The 21,455-nt window shown below is 47.7% G+C and overlaps 4 protein-coding genes across 6 annotated transcripts; 3 read left to right on the forward strand and 1 right to left on the reverse strand.

Moving 5' to 3' along the window:
- Positions 1–155: 155 nt before the first annotated feature.
- Positions 156–7,559, forward strand: LOC144089666 (dihydropyrimidinase-related protein 5-like). Its single transcript, XM_077620736.1, has 13 exons — positions 156–486; positions 1,809–2,079; positions 3,197–3,355; positions 3,503–3,682; positions 3,759–3,827; positions 4,006–4,050; positions 4,152–4,227; positions 4,307–4,463; positions 5,467–5,608; positions 5,676–5,818; positions 5,886–6,093; positions 6,688–6,856; positions 6,933–7,559. The coding sequence occupies exons 2-13, from the start codon at positions 1,819–1,821 to the stop codon at positions 7,016–7,018; spliced, it is 1,695 nt and encodes a 564-aa protein (XP_077476862.1). The 5' UTR covers positions 156–486; positions 1,809–1,818; the 3' UTR covers positions 7,019–7,559.
- Positions 7,560–8,110: 551 nt separating this feature from the next.
- On the forward strand, positions 8,111–13,857 carry LOC144089667 (microtubule-associated protein RP/EB family member 3-like). 3 transcript variants are annotated; one of them, XM_077620738.1, is made up of 7 exons: positions 8,117–8,368; positions 9,744–9,871; positions 10,502–10,647; positions 10,770–10,962; positions 11,507–11,649; positions 11,763–11,915; positions 12,802–13,857. In XM_077620738.1, the coding sequence occupies exons 2-7, from the start codon at positions 9,751–9,753 to the stop codon at positions 12,868–12,870; spliced, it is 825 nt and encodes a 274-aa protein (XP_077476864.1). In that variant the 5' UTR covers positions 8,117–8,368; positions 9,744–9,750; the 3' UTR covers positions 12,871–13,857. The 3 variants fall into 3 exon arrangements, with proteins under 3 accessions (XP_077476866.1, XP_077476864.1, XP_077476865.1); XM_077620739.1 differs by having other exon boundaries at positions 8,119–8,368; positions 10,770–10,926; XM_077620740.1 differs by lacking the exons at positions 11,507–11,649; positions 11,763–11,915; positions 12,802–13,857 and having other exon boundaries at positions 8,111–8,368; positions 10,770–11,438.
- A 1,378-nt stretch (positions 13,858–15,235) lies between these two features.
- On the reverse strand, positions 15,236–17,827 carry ttc9 (tetratricopeptide repeat domain 9). The gene is made up of 3 exons (XM_077620626.1): positions 17,048–17,827; positions 16,211–16,393; positions 15,236–16,080 (listed from the first exon to the last, which is right to left on the reverse strand). Exons 1-3 carry the CDS (start codon positions 17,628–17,630, stop codon positions 15,998–16,000), a joined length of 849 nt encoding a protein of 282 aa, XP_077476752.1. The 5' UTR covers positions 17,631–17,827; the 3' UTR covers positions 15,236–15,997.
- Positions 17,828–18,868: 1,041 nt separating this feature from the next.
- On the forward strand, positions 18,869–21,436 carry med6 (mediator complex subunit 6). The gene is made up of 8 exons (XM_077620625.1): positions 18,869–18,998; positions 19,396–19,555; positions 19,732–19,823; positions 19,951–20,033; positions 20,109–20,217; positions 20,287–20,402; positions 20,502–20,529; positions 20,976–21,436. The coding sequence occupies exons 1-8, from the start codon at positions 18,884–18,886 to the stop codon at positions 21,143–21,145; spliced, it is 873 nt and encodes a 290-aa protein (XP_077476751.1). The 5' UTR covers positions 18,869–18,883; the 3' UTR covers positions 21,146–21,436.
- Positions 21,437–21,455: the final 19 nt, after the last annotated feature.

Consider the following 21,455-nt stretch of genomic DNA (forward strand, 5'->3'; position numbering starts at 1 on the left):
AAAAAAAAAGAAACCTATGATTACCGTTTTTGGCTACGCCCCTCGTCTCCTCCGATTGGTTGCTGAAGCGACAATCCTGATTACTCAAAGCTGTCATTTCTAGTCAAAACAAACCACTCAAGGCGGAAACGAGAGTGAGTCCTTCATATTTCCAATTTGGAACATGAACGAACTTTCGGATAGTTATATTATTTTAATCTTGACGTGAAACAATAGTAGTTTTAATTACTGTTTTTCTGCCACGCGCTCGAACGAGTCGAGTCGTATTTCATTATTTTGAAAAGCCATACGGGAAACAGCGTTGGGCGTTTACGCTCTCTTTACCGGAAATCTGGTGGTCCGGCACACCAGCTACGAAAACCATTGATTTGTCGTAACCAAAGTGTGTGCGCCTCCAGGGCAAGTTTGCGTTGTGTGCCTGCGGGGAAAAACAACCGGAGGAGCCCTCGAAAGCGGACCTGCTTCAGCTGCACATCCGGACGTCAGGTATGCTAGAGCGGTTACCGGCATCGTCTGCACCCGGGTGGATGCGGAGCCTCTCAAGGGGAGGCGGGGCGAGACGAGGCGGGGTGCGGCAGGGAAGGGCAGGGCAGGGCAGCGTGGGGTGCTCCGGGGTGGGGAAGGATTTGGCTTGAGCCCCCGGAGGACCACGATTACACCTCTTTTACATCATTATTGTTATAATAAGAAGACTTTAATAGGGTTTTGTTTTACGTGGTGCAAGAGGCTGGCTTAAGTGAAGGAGGCGTTTCTAGATCGCCTTTCTGAGCGACACCAGTTTCTTTGTGTCATTTCAACAACATTTGCAAGTGGATTTTGGGGAAAATGCCGTTTGGCTGCCACAGAGCTGAACCAGAGTTGCTTTTATATTTATTGATCACGCAATAATGAGGTCAAATGAGCACTCAGAAGGCTGAAATGAAGGCAACCATTCCAAAAGGCGCCTCATGTTGCAAAGGTTTTAACGTTTTCCATAACGTGATGGACGTTCGATCCTTTTTCCTGGGAGGGGCTGCCAGCACATATTGGAACACTTTTCCAGCAGTGCAAGACAGACAGCATGTCACATTGTCCTTATTGTTGCCTTCCCATGTCTGCAGTTGTTTAAAACATGACATCATTTGCAATATTTTGCTCCATATGCTTGCTTTGGGCCTATATATTCCGAAATGTTCTTTTTTTAAAGTGCCACCTTGGTTAAAATGACATCTTTATGATAATTTAGCATTCCATGATGAAATTTAAATCTTGACTCGAGCTCACAAGAGAGAGAAAAATAAAGATTTCAACATGTTTTGAGAGAGGCCGCGTTGAAGCGCCCTCTAGTGTTAAAGATGAGACGAGCGACAGAATACAGGGTGAATTAGAGCTTCTTGTGTGGGCATATGGACAATGAAATGTGAGATGACCCGCCCTTCCTGATGATGTTTTCATCAAATGCAGCGGGCCTGAAGTCTATAACGTGGATTTCGACGGGTATAAGTGACATCACGAAAGGCAAGCGGCGACATTTTTAAACATTAACGGGAGAAACAAAATGAAGGCCATTTTTGCTCGCACCGTCCGTAAAATAAGCCTCTTGTTGTATTCAATGCCAGGGAAAAATAGCGTTTTTGTTGGACTTGCGTTAGCACTGACGTCAACGTGCAGTCGGCGACTGACACGGACGGGCGCCGCGGACGGCCTCCCGCTCCGCAAAGTTTCGGCCCGCCGTCTCGTCATCTAGTCTTGGCGATGCGGCGGCTGCGGTTCAACGTGGAGCCTCGATCCGAAAGCGGCGCTAAAATGATGGGCGTCTTTCCCCGCAGACCTCCAGCCATGGCCAGCGGCGCGGCGGCGGCGCGCATCCTGATCAAGGGCGGCAAGGTGGTGAACGACGACTGCACGCAGGAAGCCGACGTCTACGTGGAGAACGGCATCATCCGGCAGGTGGGCAAGGAGCTGATGATCCCCGGCGGGGCCAAGGTGGTGGACGCCGCCGGCAAGCTGGTCATGCCCGGAGGGATCGACACCAGCGTGCATCTGGACGAGACCTTCATGAACGCCACCACGGCCGATGACTTTTACAGCGGCACCAAGGTGAGACGCCGCCATTGTTTCGGGAAGCCAAAGCTACTTCTGGAACTTTTTCCCCACGATACCTTTGCCTTCTCAAAGAACATTTTTTGCCAAAATGGAAAGAAACGGTCTCACGTCAGGCCGAAATAGCAAAAATGTACCGTTTCCATGTAGAAACCAAAAATAATGTCGGACACAAATGGCCGTGCTCATAGCGGTGTCATTTTTAAAAAACATTTAAATGTGTTTTTCCACTCTCAAAGATTTAAATAAATGTACAGACACCATTTTTTAAGCACTGACTAATTTATACTGGTGATACTTTATGCTGATGGTTCTATTCCGGTTTCAAGACGTGGATGGACGTCCCTTTGTGGGCACTTTTGCAGTTGCTTTCAAGTGAGATTTCAGTTGTAGTTTGAGACACCGTCAAGCTAGACTGCATGAGCGAGAGAGAGAAAGAGGGTGAGCGAGACCAGAATAAAAGGCAGCAACAGGCAGAAGGAGCGCAAACAATGAGGCCATAGCTTTAGTCAGCCAACAGACGCTGCTTTTCTTCTCTGGCCGCTCCCCCACCATTCTCTCTCTCTCTCTCTCTCTCTTTCTTGCCGTCGAGGACAACCAGTGATCCCTCCCTCCCTCCCTCGCTCGCTCGCTTCGCAGCTTCTCCGAGGACGGACGCCGGCCCGTTTCCATGGCGATGCTGAAACTGGTTGCAAATTTTACCCCCAGGCTTTTTTCACAGCCGCCATTGTGCCGGAGAGACAATGGCTCTCAGAGCAATCCTTCATACCAGCACTACAAATATCCCCCAATCGCCCCCCCACCCCAGATGATGCAATTGACAAGCTATTCTTTTTCAACGTTAACTCGTATAGTTAGTTGAGTTTCATTCACATTTTACCAATTTGGTCATACGCAGCTGGGAATGGTGACAATTAGGCTTTTGTCGAGTCAATGATGATGACAAAGCCTATATCCGATTATTATTATTATTATTACCTCTTGTGCGCTCACACAGCTGCCAATTATTGTTTCAACATCAATTTCCCACTTTTACTAACGAGCTCAACAGATTTTTTGTGACCAGGACCGGCAGTGAACGCATCGTAAAAGCCACGTCTTGTTTGTTTTCCAGGCCGCCTTAGCCGGAGGCACCACCATGGTGATGGCGCACGTTCTTCCGGAGAAGGAGCAGTCTTTGGCGGACGCCTACGAGCGATGCCGTCGCCTGGGCGACGCCAAAAGCTGCTGCGACTACGCCCTGCACGTGGGAGTCACTTGGTGGGGTCCCAAGGTAGCGCAACATCATCGATCAATATTTGCTTGCTAGCGAAACCTTGCCGTCAGGTCTATTGTTCCTAGTGGAGAATGGACAATTAGTATTATTTTTCTTTTCATTTTTGTTGTTGTTGACACGATTCATTTGCGCGTCCTGCCGCAGGTGCGCGCCGAGATGGAGAAGCTGGTGAGGGAGAAGGGAGTCAATTCCTTCCAGATGTTCATGGCCTACAAGGACACGTACATGCTGAGGGACAACGAGCTCTTCCAAGCCCTGCGCCACTGCAAGGACATCGGCGCCGTCGCCAGGGTCCACGCCGAGAACGGCGAACTGGCGGCCGAGGTCGGCCACGCGACGTTGTCGTCGGGGATTGCTCCGGAGCCCCGCCCACCTTCGCTCACCTTTGCCTCTCCTCTAGGGCGCTAAAGAAGCCTTGGAGCTGGGCATCACTGGACCGGAGGGCATCGAGATCAGCAGGCCCCAAGAGGTAGCGTTAGCTTTGAACCGGATCGTTTATTCAATTTTGGGGGGGTCATTTGCGTACCAGAACGAAACATTTGAGCCTTCGTCGCGACAACGGTTGTTGACGTCGTACGTACTCGATGGCTTTCCGAGCACAATAAGTTTGTCCTTCTCATATCTGACCTCATGCTGGCTTTTCCCAGTTGGAGGCGGAGGCCACCCACCGAGCCATCACCATCGCCAACAGGGTGAGGTCAAAGTTCACAAAAAGACGCCATCCACTCTTCTAAGGCCAGGCAATTGATTGTGTAAAGTCTCTTGTTTTTTTTTCTTCTTCTTCCTCCATCAGGCCCGCTGCCCCATCTATCTGGTCAACGTGTCCAGCATGGCGGCAGGAGACGTGGTGGCTACTGCCAAAACGCAAGGTGACGCCCACTGGCACCCATTGGCTAAAATGCCAGTGACTTAAACCGTAAAATTGTTTTATTTTTCCGTCGTTCTAAGGTCGGGTGGTCCACGGGGAGACCACCACGGCCCACGCCGTCCTCAACGGCGCTCAGTACTACGACCAGGACTGGGCCCACGCGGCGGCGCACGTCACCCTCCCGCCTCTGCGCCTGGAGCCCGCCACGCCCAACTACCTGATGAGCCTGCTGGGAAAGTAAGAGTCCCTTTTTGCTTCGTCAACTTACTTACTTTGAGAAATACAACCTTTGTATACAGGTCCATTTTTACTTTTAATATATCTAATCATAATCATTGATCTTTACTTTGACTACCTTACTGACCTACAGAAGGCGGAGCCTAAGTATTAGCTTTTCAATGCCTGTATTTATATGTTCAAGGTAAGTCCAGAAGAAATCATGGATTATTGTCAAATTGGCAGCATGTTTGTCGTATGAAATGGTAAAAGGTGGTGACATTTTAGGGGTCTTGAGGTCAAAGGTCACACGCTGAAATGACCTTTTGCACCGCTGGCTCATTTTGTATTCTTCCAAATTCTTGTTATCAGGACAAGACAATTAATTGCAGGTTGAATTATTTTGTATGCGGGTTCTTTTCCAATTGGAAGGACAGGATATCAAATGTCCTCCAATTCTGAGAGGACGCTTGAGGTTCTCGTAGGGGTCAAATTCCGGTACTCGGACGTTTGGTCGCCGGACTTTTGGTCGCCCGGAAGGTTATTGATAATTACCTTTTTAAATTGTTGCTCAAATTCCCTAAATACAAACTGCGAATGACTATTTAGTCATACTTAATGCCCTATTAATTATTAGGCTAAAGAAAAGTTCCAAATTTCCCGTACTTTTATTGTTTTTTTGTTGGAGAACTTGTTAAGACCCTGCCGGACTGACGTCGCTTCTTAAAGGGACAGCGCATGTACATACAAACTCTTATACATGTCGGCTCAGTGAAACTGCTCATGGCCATTGTTGGCTTTTATTCATGCGTAGACCGTCTTGTTTTACCTTGTTTTGTCGCCGGACTTTTGGTCGCCGGACGTTTGGTCGCCGGACGTTTGGTCGGGGCGACCAAAAGACCGCGACCAAACGTCCGGTCACGGAAATTCCGTGTCGAATGTTGAATAAGATTTGTCGTCTTCCCCGGAATAAAAAAACGGTTCTTTGACCGACCTGGGTGCTCCGTTCTGCCCCCTTTTTTAGCGCCACCCTGAACGTGGTGGCCTCCGACCACCGTCCCTTCACCACCAGACAGAAAGCCGTGGGCAAGGACGATTTCACCAAGATTCCCCACGGCGTCCCGGGCATTCAGGACCGAATGAGCGTCCTTTGGGAAAAAGGCGTGGTACGTACGCTCGGGGTAGAGACCGCCCTCTCGATATGGACCTTTTTATTTTCCCCCCCGTGTCCAGGTTGGGGGCAAGATGGACGAGAACGCCTTCGTCGCCGTCACCAGCTCTAACGCCGCCAAGATCTACAACCTGTACCCCAGGAAAGGCCGGATCATCCCGGGAGCGGACGCTGACCTGGTGGTCTGGGACCCCGAGGGCTCCAAGTAGGAAAACCGAGGCGCCCGCTTTTGGCGGCGGTTGGCCGACCGACCGACGCGCGTCTCCCCGCAGAACCATCTTGGCGGAAAACCAGCTGCAGGGCGGCGACGTGAACCTTTACCAAGGTCTCCGCTGTCACGGCGTGCCCTTGGTCACCATCAGCCGGGGACGCCTGGTCTACGAGAACGGCGTGTTCACGTGCGCCGAGGGCTCCGGCGAATATTGCCCTCTCGGGACCTTCCCAGACTGTCTCTACAAGAAGATGGTCCAGAGGGAAAAGGTGGGTCAAGTTCTCACATCTTGACAAGTCCAGGAACTTGGCTTTTACTACATTTCCCTTCAGCAGCCAATCATACGCCGGCAAACTTTGCGCCCCGTTGGCAATTCCGGCCCACAAAAAGTCAAGTTTCTCTCCAAAACCAAATTCAAATATCCCCCTTTTTAAAAAAAATAGTGTAGTTCTCCCCAGATGAATTAAAAATACCGTAAATTCCAGTGTAGAGCGCACCTGCCTCCAAAATATTGTCATTACCGTAAATTCTGCACTGTAGCGCACACCAAGATTCACAGCCAAAATGTTTCAAAAATGAAGAAAAAAAATGTCTATAGCGTAAATTCCGCACTATAATAGAGCGCACCATCGGAGCTATTTACACATACAAAGAAGCATTTGATTGGTCAAAAACGCGTTCATTCATTCCACCCGGTGGGAATCAATCCCACGCAAGTCAGGCGCTAAAAATGGTGACTTTTACAAGGAAAACCAGATCATTAAAAAAACCCACTTTGTTGCATTTCTATTCATTTAATGAAAGAAGTAGGATGTCTTTAAGCCTTTTCCGGCCTATCACAAACTGCAATTGTCGTTCTACAGCGCCAGTCAGCCAAGCGCGTGGAGCGGGAACCGTACACGGGAGACGTGGCGGCCGCCGCCGACGGCGGGAGGAGGGACGGCCCGTCTTCGGACCTGGACACCCCCGCGCGCCCCAGCACCCGCCACGGCGGCGTGAGGGACCTCCAGGGCTCCAGCTTCAGTTTGTCCGGTGAGGACGGCTTAGCGCGTCAAGGCGCCGGCGCTCAAACGGCAAAACTGAGGGCGCCGTTCTTCTTCCTTCCCAGGTGCCCAGATCGACGACAAGATTCCCAAGAGGTCCTCGGCCCGGATCCTGGCGCCGCCCGGCGGGAGGTCCAGCGGGATCTTCTGAATGGATGGAGCGTCCAACCAGCGACGAGACAAGATTTTACTTCGAATAAACGCGGGTGGGTTCCAGACGTCATCTTTTCAAACTTCCTTTTTTCGTTAACTTATCGGCGGCAAATAAACGCGGAAGTGCTGCCGGTCTTAACATCTACAGCTACATTTCGTCCAAATTTCATTGCAATTTGGGAGTTTTTCCAAAACAAACAATGTTTACATTGCGTGGCGCCGAATAAAACCACCTTTGTATGCGATTAGAGGAAATTAGGAGGCAAGACTTTGTACTGTGAGCGCAACATATCATCGTCAAAACATGGTGCAATTTTACACTTGTTTGATTTGATTTTACACACAGGAGTTCCATGTTATTTATTTATTTATTTATGTTCAGTGCGGTTTTTTTGGCTTTGACTGTGAGTTTGCTCAAATGCAAAACAAAACACTGGTGCTGAAAATTTTGTTCTATTTGGATGTACTACTTCCTTCTCTTCCCTTCACATCATTCCAGTTCCAATAAATGACGATCAAAGTCTTGCTTGGAATGCAAACAGTCTTTCTCTCTTTCTCTCTTAACTCTATCCAAAACGAATGACTTTCATGTGAAATACGGTTGGACTGTAAAAATGAAATGTCCTCATCATGGACAAAGAACATTTTGAAAGCCCTAAAATGCTCGTGAAGACCGCACGTAAATGATACCATCCAAACAAGAACAAAGGGGAATACGAAGAGACTTTCATTTGCACTCTCCCCAAGCGTAGATCATATCAACAGGATATCACCGATTGTTAATAAATGTGAAAAGGATGTCAAATCCTACACAAAATACTCCTCTCCCTTTTAAAATTGTTAACATTTACGCAGGAGTAAAAGTTGACAACCAACCCCGTTCTCCCCTACTCTATAACATACTACGTACACGAATATGTGTGTCAACGCTGCTTTTCTTTTGGGTAGAATCGATGCGTTTGTCTTCCGAGAAAGAGATACTAAATAAAGACGAAGAAAGGGGAAAAAAAAACAGCACACGGCCCATCATGTGTCTCGGACAAAGTCCTATTTTTAATCACGAAGCCCAGTAAAGCAGCGTGGATCCGCCGCGCATGCGCGCTGACGCGGGGCGGAGCGAGCAGACGCAGTCGCGGAGAGGAGCCAGAAGCAGAAGCAGGAGCAGAAACAGGGGCGGCCGGAAAACGAGTCAGGCAGCCGGCAAGACAGACGGGAAAGCAAGCAGGCAGGCAGTCAGGCGGGCGGCCGGTCGAGACAGGCACAGAGGCGGGCAGCCGGACAGGAAGTCAACCCCGCAAGGTCTTTGCGAGCTTCACCACGAGAAACGACGAGGACCGGAGCAGACCGAGTAAGTACCGTCGCCGCCGTCGTCGCTTCTCCTCGCCCCCACCCGCGACGCTACGCTCGTTTACGTCGTCCATTTCTACATTTTGCGGCCGTTACAATGAGCAATTGTTAGCCAGGAAGCGAGCGGTCGAGGCAGAGGCGAGGCCTTGCCTCGCGTCAAGCGGCCGTTTCAGCGACCGCTACTAGACAAAAACATTCCCCTCTTTATTGTTCTCAGCCACGGCTCGGAATAATAATAGGACCTCCGCCCTTTTTCCCCCTTTTTTTCGCTCGTCGTCTGCCCGGCCTTCGTCGTTTCACACCCCGGATGTTGGTGCAGTGATCCCCGGTTAGGAGGAGGCCCCGTCGGCCTGCCTGCTAGCGGCTCCTCGCTCGTTCGAAACAGGACTGACGTCCTCCCTCTTTTAGTCAGCACCATCCTCATCGATATCTAAGAAAGAAAGGATGCTAAGACTCGTAGCCATCTCGTCGGCAAGTGGAAGAGTGAAGAAATGCGGCCGGTCACATGTTCCCACTCGAACGGCATTTTTCGACTCCCACTAGCGTTCGACAATCAACGTCCTTTCACAAAGTTTAGTCAGACTGGAAGCCAACCTCGCTTCAATGGCTTGAATCTGTCAAAACAACAAGTTATTTAGTCAACGGCTTTTTTCGTGTGACTATTTTTGGGGACTTCCCATAATTACACTTAATATCTATAAATCAGGGCAGACAAATCAAAAGTAGTTTTTTTGTTTTGCTGCATAAACCAGCATTCATTCCTATATCACCGGGGTAGGGAACTTATGGCTCGGGAGCCACATGTGGCTCTTATGATGGGTGCATATGGCTCTGAGCTAAAATATGGAAACCAGTGGTGAGAGAGCCAAGTCCCTAAAGCTCCAATAGGAACGTCACGTCGGGACTGTATCATTGATTTCATTGATACTCATTGATATTCATTGATTAGCAACAGCGTAACAACGTTGTCAAAGGAATTCAGAGACTTTTTGGACTTTAAAAGTGATAAAATGACTACAAAATTTCATGTATTTTGACTTTTACGTTGATAGCTTAACGAGATCAGGAACATCCCCAGTTTTGCATTGTCACGTAATATAGCAGGGGTGGCCAAAGTAAAGGGTCACACGGGACGGACCATAAATCAAATAAATAAAAGTCGTCGTCACGCTAGCGTTTCCTTCCGGAACGCCAACGCGCTCCAGATGTGCCGTTTGACGCGCTGACTGTTGCCGTGCCATCCCAGAGAGGATTATGCTGACAAATGCTCGCCACATACGTGTGGATTAATGCGGAAGCTAAAGACTCAATGCGGGCGCCATCGTTTTTAGGGCCAAGAATGACAAGAATTTGTGTGTGTGTTTTTTCTCCCCCAGGTCGGGGATGGCGGTGAATGTGTACGCCACGTCCGTGTCCATTGACAATCTCAGTCGCCATGACATGCTGGCGTGGGTCAACGATTCCTTGCACCTCACCTACACCAAGATCGAGCAGCTCTCTTCAGGTAAATGGCGGCTGAGGCAGAAAGGGGCGGGGCTACACTTTGGGGCTGACTCGAGACAACCAATAGCACCTAAGGACAAGAAAGAGAGTAGAGCACGTGTGTGAAAGTGGCGGCCCGGGGGCCAAAGCTGGCCCGCTGCATCATTTTGTGCGGCCTGGGAAAGTCAATCATGAGTGCCGACTTTCTGTTTTAGGATCAAATTAGAATGAAGAGTACAGATGTATATTCCATTTCCTGATTTTCCCCCTTTTAAATCAATCATTGTCATTTTTTAATCCATTTTTTCTGTGTTTTTAGTTCAAAAATCATTTTGTAAAATCTAAAAATATATTTAAAAAAAGCTAAAATATACATTGTTTTAGATCTATAAAAAATGGAATTTTCAGGTCTTTCAATCCATTTATATAAAAAAATCTAAATATTCTATCCAAAATGGCCCGGCCCACGTGAAATCAAGTTGACGTTAAAGCGGCCCGCCAACCAACCCGAGTCTGACACCCTTGGAGTAGAGTGTTCATACAGCTAGCATAGCATGCCTGTTTTGGGGATGTGGGAGGAGACCGGAGTACCCGGAGAAATGCCACGCAGGCCACAGTCACCCCATTTTGATTTGTCTGTCCGTCTCTGCAGGAGCGGCCTACTGCCAGTTCATGGATATGCTGTTCCCGGGTTGCATCCTCCTGAAGAAGGTGAAGTTTCAAGCCAAACTGGAGCACGAGTTCATCCACAACTTCAAAGTTCTTCAAGCGGCCTTCAAAAGAATGAGCGTGGACAAGGTCCGAAGGGGTCCCAAGGGGCTTTCCTCTTCTTCCTCGCCGCAAACAGGCTTTGGGGCGGGGCTTCTTCCCCTTTTGGCGACCGGGCTTCTAACTTTTTTTTTTGGTGCCCCGCCCGGCAGATCATCCCGGTGGAAAAGCTGGTCAAGAACAAGTTCCAGGACAACTTTGAGTTCGTGCAGTGGTTCAAGAAGTTCTTTGACGCCAACTACGACGGCAAGGAGTACGACCCCATGGTGTCCAGGCAGGGGCAGGACGTGGCCCCCTCCCCCAACCCAGGTGATGACCTTAGCCACAGGCCCAAGAGAACTCCAGGTAACCCGGCGCCACCCACCGTACGTCCGTCCGTCCATCCCTGGGGCCATTTTTGCACGGCCTTTGCTGAGCTTTGGATGGCTGCAAAGCTCTCGGCGGTAAAACAAAGCCACGGCGGGGCGGCGTTATTTTTTCCGACTGGTGTTTCCCACGCAGAGAGCTCCAATTTTCCAAATGTCAGTCGACGAGCACCGAGAGTGTGTTTCACGCCGCTGCGCTCGTATCGCTAAGCAAACTTGAGAGCTTTTTATTTGCTGGCAAATTTGCATTGTTAGACTTGTTTTGTGATTGACCTGATTGATTTTGCTCATTGGCCGTGCATGACCGCAATAGACGTATACAGCGGTACTTTTTTTTTTTCCATATATAAAGTACACTGGATTATGAGGCACCCTGTCTATTTTGGAGAAAATTTAAGACATTTTAAGTGCGCCTTATAGTCGTGAAAATACGGTTATCCCCCCAAAATACATGAGTTTTCAGGAGAACGTAGTACGAAAGCCAGGCCACGCTCAGCGTTGTTTTTTCTGGCGACGCCCACCAGGACCGCAGAGGACGTCCCCCACGGTGCCCAAAAACATGCCCACGCCGCAGCGGGTCCAACACAACGCCCCGGCCTTGAGGAAGAACTCGGCCCTGTCCCGGAACGGAGGCGGCGACGCCGAGATCACGGAGCTCAATCAACAGGTTGCCCGCCGAACGGAATGTCTCTCGCGGCCGCCCGTTTTGGCTCGGCTATTCCACGACGGAGCGATTCTCGCCTCACCTTCCCTTCTCTTCTCTTCTCCTTTTGCCTACAGTTGATGGAGTTGAAGCTGACGGTGGACGGGCTAGAAAAGGAACGAGATTTTTACTTCAGTAAACTACGAGACGTGGAGCTCATCTGCCAGGAGCACGAGAGCGACACCAACCCGGTGCTCGGCAGGATCATCGAAATCCTTTACGCCACCGAGGTACGTCTCGCCACTCTCCTTTGAATGGGAAATCGCTTCTCGGGTTGCCCTGTTGTCCATTTGAAATCGGCGCACAAAACGTTCACCGGGAGTCCCATTCAAATCGCCGTAGTGTTTGAACCCGGCGCTAACGACGGTCGGCGCTAGCGTATCAGTTTGATTATAGCGCAGTAGGTCGAGGCTCCGAACACGCCTAGAGTCGGAACGTCGCCGCTTTAAGGAAAACGAAGCTAGTTAGCACGTCCGTAAGGTCAGCCGTGTCGGTACACGGGCGATTGGTCGCCGGTCTTTTGGTCGCCCGGAAGGTTATTGATAATTACCATTTAAATGGTTGCTCAAATTCCCTAAATACAAACTGCCAATGACTATTTAGTCATACTTAATGCCCTAGTCATTATTAGGCTAAAGAAAAGCTCCAAATTTCCCGGACTTTGATTGTGTTTTGTTGGAGAACTTGTTCTTGACCCTGACGGACGGAGCTTCTTAAAGGGACAGCACATGTACATCCAAACTCTTCTACACTCACACGTCGGCTCAGTGAAACTGCTCATGGCCATTGTTGGCTTTTATTCATGCGTAGACCGTCTTGTTTTACCTTGTTTTGTCGCCGGTCTTTTGGTCGCCCGTTGTCGCGGTGACCAAAAGACCGGCGACCAACCAACCGCACACGAAATCTCCTTAGTGTTTGAACTCGGCGCTAACGACGGTCGGCGCTAGCGTACCATTTTGATTTTAGCGCAGTAGGTTGAGGCTCCGAACGCGCCTAAAGTCGTAACGTCGCCGCTTTAAGGAAAACGAAGCTAGTTAGCACGTCCCCCCAAAAAAGCCGTAAGGTCAGCCGTGTCAGTGGACGCATTGTAATGGGCGTCCTCCTCGTGTGTTCCAGGACGGATTCGCGCCCCCAGAAGACGAAGAACTCGACGAACAAGCCCAGCTGGACCAGGACGAATACTGAAGCCGGTCGGCGGCACCCCGTGCGCGCGCGCCCTCTCCTCTTCGGTCCATCGATTTGTACTTTGTGCACGCTCTTAGCTATTCCGATGGCTCGCCACGTGGTCATTCCCCGCCCAGCCCCGCCCCGGTCCCGATCACGCGTGGTGGCGGTTCTGTAAATAAGCGCCTTTTGGATTTGGGCTCCGTCACGGGGAGTTCCGCTATTTATTGTGCGCGGCACTTTTCAAAATGCGCCGCCACAAGCAAACAAAAACTCAAGTGACTTTATCCAACGCCGTTTTACTTATTTATTTAACTTATGCTTTTGGAATCAGCCCGTTAAGCCAGAGGGAACTCGGCACCCCGCTTTTTTTTTTTTTTTGCCCCCATTCACAGTACCAGAGAGTACTTTGACGGACCGTCGATTATTAATGTTATCGTATCGGAGCATGGGAATGTCATACGTTGACTGTGAATGAGCCATGTTTTGTAGAAATGTATTTCACGTGGAGAGATTCTGTCCTACGTAGTATTTTCATGCCGCTAAATACAACGTGATGTTTTTTTTGGGGAATTTGATTTGAGGTGGGCCCCCAAATTGGCCAACCGTCGTCGCTGGGGGCGAAAATTAGAAGTCGCATGTGTCGCTCGCTCGTCAAAAGAATGGGAACGCCCACTCGTCACTAAATCGGACGCTCATTGTGTGAAAATGGGACTTTTTCGTCTGGGTTTGAACATTTTCATTTTTTTCATATCATCGGATCTGCCGTGGACAACGATAGACGACCAATCCGGTCCGTTCGACCTTTGGAAACCGTCGGACGATTGGACGTCTATGGCCGTTCACGGCGATCCCCGAAACGTAAAGTCCTTGTTGCCTTCTGTCCTTTTTTTTGTTTTTGAATTGATTTTGCAAATGGCTTTAGAAGTGACAACTTAAACATCACGAACGGAACCAAGTGCTCGTCAATTGGTCTTTTCAATAAACAATTCTTTGAGAACCATTGAACAGTGAGTCAAGGTAAAATCTTTTTTTTTTCTTTTTCGTGCTAACAAAAAGTTGAAATACAAAACCTGTCTGTCTTATTTCAACAGCAAACAATGAGTTCAATAAATGAGGTCTCTGCAAGGAATCCACTGCTTCAAGATGGCCAACTTTTCATCAAACCGCCAACTTTAGACTGTTAGCATCTGGCTCAATGAGTAGAGTAGGGTTCCAAACCCACACCTTTCAAAAATAAATGAAAATTAGTAAGGCTTTTGTCTTAAAAAACGAAATAGTATAGTAAAGCTTATTTCTTTAAAAAATGACCATGTATAGTAAGGCTTTTATTTATTTAAAAAAAATGACCATGTATAGTAAGCCTTATTTCTTGTTAAAAAAAAACGCATTGTGTGGCATTTGAGCAATAATAGTCATATAGTCATATTTGACTTTATTGTATACTTAATGAATGAATCTTGGCTTCTGGCTCATCCTCACAAGGCTCGTGTACGTACAAGATATTTGTTGAATGTAGGTTACAGCCTTCCCCACAAGTTCACGCCTTGCCTTGTTTGTTGACAGACTCGTACCGGCGCCCCCCGGATTGCACCTTCATCCAGGAGTCTCCGGCGGCCCTGTGAGCGGAGGCTGACATGCTCATGCTTTTGGACAGCTCCCTCAGATGCAGGCGGACGACGACGAAATCCTCACTGATCTGTAAGTCCGATTGTCCGCTTTCCACCAGCTCGTCTCCAGAAAGGTGCGTGCTAGCCTAGCTGGTCGAACACATTGCCTGACCCTAGCTGTGGTTGGCTGCGATGAACTGGCCGGAGTCGGCTGGGATAGTAGGCTTTGACCCCCCCTGGTGGGGATAAGCGGTTCAGATAATCAAGGAATTAATTTTCTTTGAATGCCATCTGGTAAAATCTTGGTGTGATTGTATTTCAGCCTTACTGTACTATGTCGTTTTTTTTTTGAGAAAAAAGGCTTACTATACTATGTCGTTAAAAAAAAAGCCTTACTAGACTAGGTCGTTTTTACGAGAGAAAAAAGCCTTACTATACTATCTCGTTTTTTTTTTGAGAAAAAAAGCCTTACTATACTATGTCGTTTTTTACGAAAAAAAGGCCTTACTATACTATGTCGTTTTTTTAAAGAAAAATATATCCAGTAAAACAAATTGTTGCGCAATACCGTCACATGCTCGACCGTGCAAAATGACTCTTACGATATGACGTTTACAACCTTGAAATTGTATCATTTCCACACAGAAATGTGATGATTCCGTTAAAAATGTCAGCAGGAGCTAAAAACCTAAAATGTATTAACTCAAAATATTCAATATATCCCTTTGTTCAGTAATGCAAATTTGTTAAATGCGAGAGGAAAAAAAAAACTAAAGTCACCCTTATTTTTTATTATTATTTAGAACACGTATTCTCAGAATTCCTCAGTATAAATAATAATAATAATCCCAAAACAATCACAGTCACAACAGCCATCGATACAAACAACGCACATAAAATGCATACAGCGTTTCTAATCCTTTTTCAACACGGTCATCCGAGTGCTTTGTTTTTGGTAACGCTTCTATTTCTATCTATGTACACGTACTCCTTCCTGTGATATGTATCTTTCTAATTCATAGTGCCACAGTGTGCTTGAGTGTGATTCGCCGCAAAAGATATCTTTAATAGCCAGGGGTGTCAAACTCACGTCGGATTGGACGCCCGGCGCCGTCGATGGCATTGACAGATGACGATCTACAGCCACTTTTAAGTCAATTGGACTTCTATTGTTGAAAATGGCAGGCAGTAAGTCCATTTTGTGTCACTTCCTTGCCATTTTAGGGTACGTAAAGGTCGTTTCTTGTAAATTTTGGATCATTTCCTATTGACTTTCTTGTTTATTTGTCGCTTCCTGCTGTTTTTGCGGTAATTCCAGGTGACTTCCTGTTGGTTTTGGCTCTTTTTAAGGTTCCTTATGAACTCGGGATGCCATTTTGACGCCAGGGGGCGGGACTTAAGTTTGACACCCCTGATTTCTACCCTTTAACCGTTGGTTGCTAAGTCACGTTGGAACATTCCTTACTGCTATACAATGACAAGTTTGGGCGGCATACAGTAAGGGGGAGGGGTCATCTGGTTTGTTTTTAAAGTTTTTTTTATGCGGCATCTTTTTTCTCTCTTGGGGCGCTGCGGCGGATCTTCATCTCCGTCAGCTGGATGTAGCGGATGGCGTTTGTGTCTGCAAATGTAGAAAACATTGATTTTTTTTTTCTGGCTGTATTTCTATTTTCTGTTTAGACTTTTGGTTATTTGATATGATATAGCATCGTACAGGCAAGGGAATTCTATGCGATCATGCTATGGCTAACCTGAGGGCTCCTGCTTGTGCGACTCCTTCAGGTAGTGGAGGGCCTTGTGGTAGTCTCCCAGGTGGTAGTAGGCCACACCCGAACGGTATAGAGCCTTAAAGTTCTTGCCCTCCTTGTGCAGCACCTTCAGGCAGTACTCCTTGACACGCTCGTAGTTGACCAGCTCCATCTGGAGAAGGCAGGCTGGACGCCGACCGGGACGCCAGCAAACAAAAGTCTGTTCTTAGCACTCCACGTGAATAAGGTAAAATTGCCAGTTTGACGTCATGTATCATCGCGCTGGGATTTAGTGTGGTGCACTTTGTCAGGCTACAATAATAGATGTGTATTAACCCGTTCCTTTCAATTTCTGACCCGCTTATCCTCGTGGGGGTGCTGGGCCCTATCCCGGCTGACCAGCCAATCGCAGGGCTCACAGAAACAAACAACCAATCATACCTAGGGGTAATTTTAGAATGTTCAACCAACTATCATGCATGTATTGGGGATGTGGGAGGAAACCGGAGTACCCGGAGAAAACCCACGCCGTCCCAGGTACAACAAGCAAAGTGAGGACCCACCTGGGATCGAACCCTCGACCCCAGAACTACGAGACCGACGCAGTAACCACGGGGAAAATCCGAGGACTAGCTAATAAAAGACTGTCGACACCCTCAAAAACGACACGGACCGAGCTTTCTAATAAACTAGTGTGTTGTGTGAGTGTAGGATAGTGTATAATTTGATTTACTCGTAGCTATATTTAGCAGCGTGTAGTCGTGGTGCTCCCTGTGTCGAATAGCAAGTGATGATTATTAGCGATTATTTTGTACTATATCGCGTCGATTGAGGCGGTACCGGCCAGGCTGTTGTAGCACTCGAGCTCGGCGTTCTCCATGGCCCCCTTCTGCTCGTCCGTCAGCGGGCTGGACTTGCCGATGGCGGCCAGCAGGGACTTGGAGCCGGGTCCGGGGACGGGGACGGAACCGGGTCCAGGGACGGAGCCGGGTCCAGGGATGGAGCCGGGTCCGGACCCGTCCGGCTGTCCGAGCACCCGGCAAAGCCCCTTCATCTCCAGCAGCGCGCGGTGGTACTTGCCGATGGCCTCGCGGTACTTTTTGTCCTTGTAACACTGGGTTCCCTGGCACTTGAAGTCCAGAGCTCGCCTCACCGCGTCGGCGGGCTCGTTGCGAGACGGTTGCCTCACCATGGCCGTGTTGCCCTGGAGTGGGGGCTGAGGCTGGGGGTGCTGGTGCAGGTGCTGCTGTTGCTGCTGCTGCTGCTGGTGATGATGGTGGCGGTGTTGGTGGTGGTGCGAGCGGCCGTCTCTGCCCCGGCCACCACCGCCTGGAGGAGGCTGGGCAAAGCCCGGTTGGAGCCTCGCCCCCCCGCTCTTGTCTGCCGCGACGTCGCGCCCGCCTCGAACCGAACTCGAACTCATTTTCCACACGGATCGGCCAAAAAAAAAGCTTCCCCCTTCCTTGCTCGACGTTTCCCTACACGTCACCGCGAATGGCGCAAAAAAACAGGCGAGATGGTGCGCGCTGCTCGTGCACTATTGGACGGAAAACGCACGAATGCACATTGATTGGAATAACACACGACCGTTACGTTTTTATTACTAGTCTTGCTATCAAAATGTACAGTTTGTGGTCATTTTTTTTTATCTTGGGGGTAAAGAGCAGCTATTATAAAGGTCCCCTGTATTTTAACCCGTGCTTTACATGCAATTAATTATAGCTATCGTTTTGAATTGGCAGCGATTGTTCCCACCAGGGGGCGGTGTTTAGGCGAGTCATTGACACTTCACATTTGATTGGAAAGATATCACACTGAGTTGACTGCCAGAATTAGTTTTTTTTAATGGCTGCCTTCTTCTGTGCTGAATCAGATAAACATCTCACAACTTGTCCTCGCTAGCCCAAATTGCTGCGGTGATATAGTTATCGTATAATCCAGACGAGGAGTCACCTGGCAGCCTGTGATGTTATTGTTTGGGTGACGAAGGCCGGGTGAACCGTTCTCAAATGCTGGCTTAGTTGATGAATGACTTTGTTGAATTCTGATTCCAAATATGCAGACTTCACCACAATGTCCACAGTCCCAAGACTCTTTTGTCCGGAATGTTGAATATGAGAACTCTAAGGTCACACTGGTCATTTTTTAACGACCCACCAGCTGAGAAGGTCTTATCCTTTTTTTTTCAAGTTTATTTTTGCATGTGCACTGCTGTCACACAAATGGGCGGTTGGTGAGGCCAGCTGTGTTTTGGGCGTGTCGCGCAAATTCCACAGTCCCTTTGGACCACATTAAAAAGACCTGGGAGAGATGTCAAGTATAAGTTCCACAAAGCCTGTTTTCATGTCTCCCTTGGCTAGCGTGGCTTTAAATAGTCGTCTGTTGTCAAGCAAGCACTATTTGGGGGGTGGAGAGTGCAATAGTGATTACATTTAGTGGAAAATGTGACAGGAAAAAGGTACTTATTGTTGACAGAAATCGTAATCCACGCAATACAATTTCCAATACGGGATGAATAATCTAATCTAATGATAACATTCAGACTGTAATTTATACTATATGTGTTGTTTAATTTAAGACAATGTGTTAGAAGATAGGAGAAAAGCTGACTTTATTCGTTGATAGCATTTTTATTTATTCTTTCTTGCAAGTCCATTGACACAATGTAGAAAATGTATGGCTTCAAATGTCTCGACGTCATCGTCTAGCGACATGTCCTCGTCGCTTGGAGCTGATGACGCTATCTTCTTGCGACCGTTTATTTACGTCATGGCGGCGGTGGATTTCAGAGGTACCGGGGGAAAAATAATTAGCACTTAAATTATATACAAACTATTATTTGTTTGGCTATAGAATCTCACCGAACAATTAAAGTTTATAGCAATTATATTTTTAGAAATGTATTGTCGTTGGTTGTGTAGTTTTAGGGTTAGCATCTAGTGTTAGCAAGGAATACACGAATCAACCTGGCGCTACATTGATATTTATGCCCTAAATTAGAAATGGTTTTTGACGTCAAGTCGTTTATGCTTCATTTTTATACAACCAAAGTTACAATTGTGGCGGTTTAGATGTCAATACATACCTTAATGGAGATAAACTAGGTAGCATTGTAATGAATGAGTTGATGAATTCGCGTTGAATTGCACTTGAGCTGGCTGTTCAATGCGTTTTGTTGGACTTTGCAGAAAACCTGCTGGGCATATCCTGGGTGGACAGCGGCCTGGTCCCCATCCTCAACCCCGGAAATGTGCTGGACTACTTCTCCGAGAGAAGTAACCCATTCTACGACCGCACTTGTAATAATGAGGTGGTGAAAATGCAGAGGCTCAGCCTGGACCATCTCAAGTAGGTTCTACGTTGGCGTAATTAAGTGTGATATCCACACATTGAAATGTGTTCAAAAAAAGAATTTCCACTTCCCCCTTGCAATTTATACGAAACAGACCTTTATTTTTTTCTCCATTACTCCGCCTAAAACCCCTTGTGAAAGCAGCTCTTAAATAAAAAGCATTTCTTTACAGTCAGATGGTGGGAGTGGAATACATCCTTCTTCATGCGCAGGAACCCATTCTTTACATCATCCGGAAGCAACAAAGACAGTCACCCACGCAAGGTGAGCGTCCATATTGATTGACATCCTTGTGACAATAATACGTACACAATGAAGAAGCATTTGTTTTTGTTTTTTTTACTGCCTCAACACCTGAATTTCTCTACGGAAATGTTTTTCCACCCATCAGTGATTCCTATGGCAGACTACTACATCATCATAGGGGTGGTCTATCAGGCCCCGGACCTCAGCACGGTCATCAGCTCCAGAGCGGTGAGAAAGCTGGCCAATCGGATGACAAAATGGCGACCGACCAAGACGTTAAGAAAAGGATTCCTCCCATTTCAGCTTTCTGCCGTTCACGGTATCCAGTCGGCCTTCGACGAAGCCATGTCCTACTGTCGCTACCATCCCTCCAAAGGATACTGGTGGCACTTCAAAGATCAGGAAGAACGAGGTGAAGTTCGCTCACTAGGACGTAATCCATGAAATATGCCGCCCGAATGCTCAATGTGAATTTTGGTAGAAAAAAACAAGCCCAAGTCCAAGAAGAAAGAGGAACCAGGCTCGCTGTTCCAAAGGCATCGTGTGGATACACTTCTTTTGGACCTCAGGACCAAATTTCCGCCAACTTTCTATCAGGTACGCGAGCTTTCATTAATAGTAAAAGAATAGATGGGAACAAGTCGCCATTTGGGAATCAAGATCCTGCTTTATATTTTGTTCTTCCTGCAATTTCAGCCAAAGCCCGGAGAGAAGCCCATTCCAGGTAGGACAATAATACACGTCACCTACTATTTTTCGGACAGTTGACACGTCTCGGATGACTTTTTTGATGACTCGGTTCATTGGCTCGTATAGAAATAACATGTTCATTACGTTTGAACTCCAAATGTGCATTGAAAACTCCAAGAAGATAGACTATGAAGGCTCCGGAACAATGTAACGGTATGGTTGTTTTTCCTCGGGGGAAAAAGCAGATCTTTGCAAATATCTCATGTTAAAACGTGACAAAAAATAATCGTCTCAAGGGGGCAGAAATCTGAAAATATTTACGATATTTTTCCCCTTTTATTGTTTTAATGTTTAGATTTTAGGCTGCTTTTCATTGTTCTTAAATTCTAAATATTTTTTTAAAAAAGTACAAATGAATACATAATAAAAATAAATTGTAAAAAAATAAATAATAACAACTACTACATGCGTCTGTTGCAGTGGAGGTGAAAAAGGAGCCTGAAGTCCCCACCGAAACGGTCAAACAAGAGGAAAGGGAGCCGACGGCCAAATCCTCCTCGGCCGCCGGCGCCGCCGCCACCGCCACGGCCGCCGCGGCATCGGCGCCGGTTAGCAAGCCACCTCCCGAGAAGCGAGCACGCCTCCAGTGACCACAGGTACTTCAATGCCCAAAACCAATTCCGACATCTTGGCCCGCGTCCCGCAAGGACGAGGAAGCCATTCCCGGTTGTGTCTCACCCAGGATTATTGAATAATAACGATGACTGTAATTTGAACACTTGCGGGAATGAGATGGATATTGGATGAGGTCAGCATTTTTTTGCAATAAGGATCTGTTTTCATCCTGTTTGACTTTTTTTTTATACCCATAGTACAGTTTGATAAATCAACTCTTGCGTCAGATTACCTCCTTGTTTTGTATATTAAATTTATCACCACCATTTGCATTTTTATTTATAC

The sequence above is a fragment of the Stigmatopora argus genome, chromosome 15 (genome assembly GCF_051989625.1).
Source record: "Stigmatopora argus isolate UIUO_Sarg chromosome 15, RoL_Sarg_1.0, whole genome shotgun sequence".
NCBI lineage: Eukaryota > Metazoa > Chordata > Actinopteri > Syngnathiformes > Syngnathidae > Stigmatopora > Stigmatopora argus.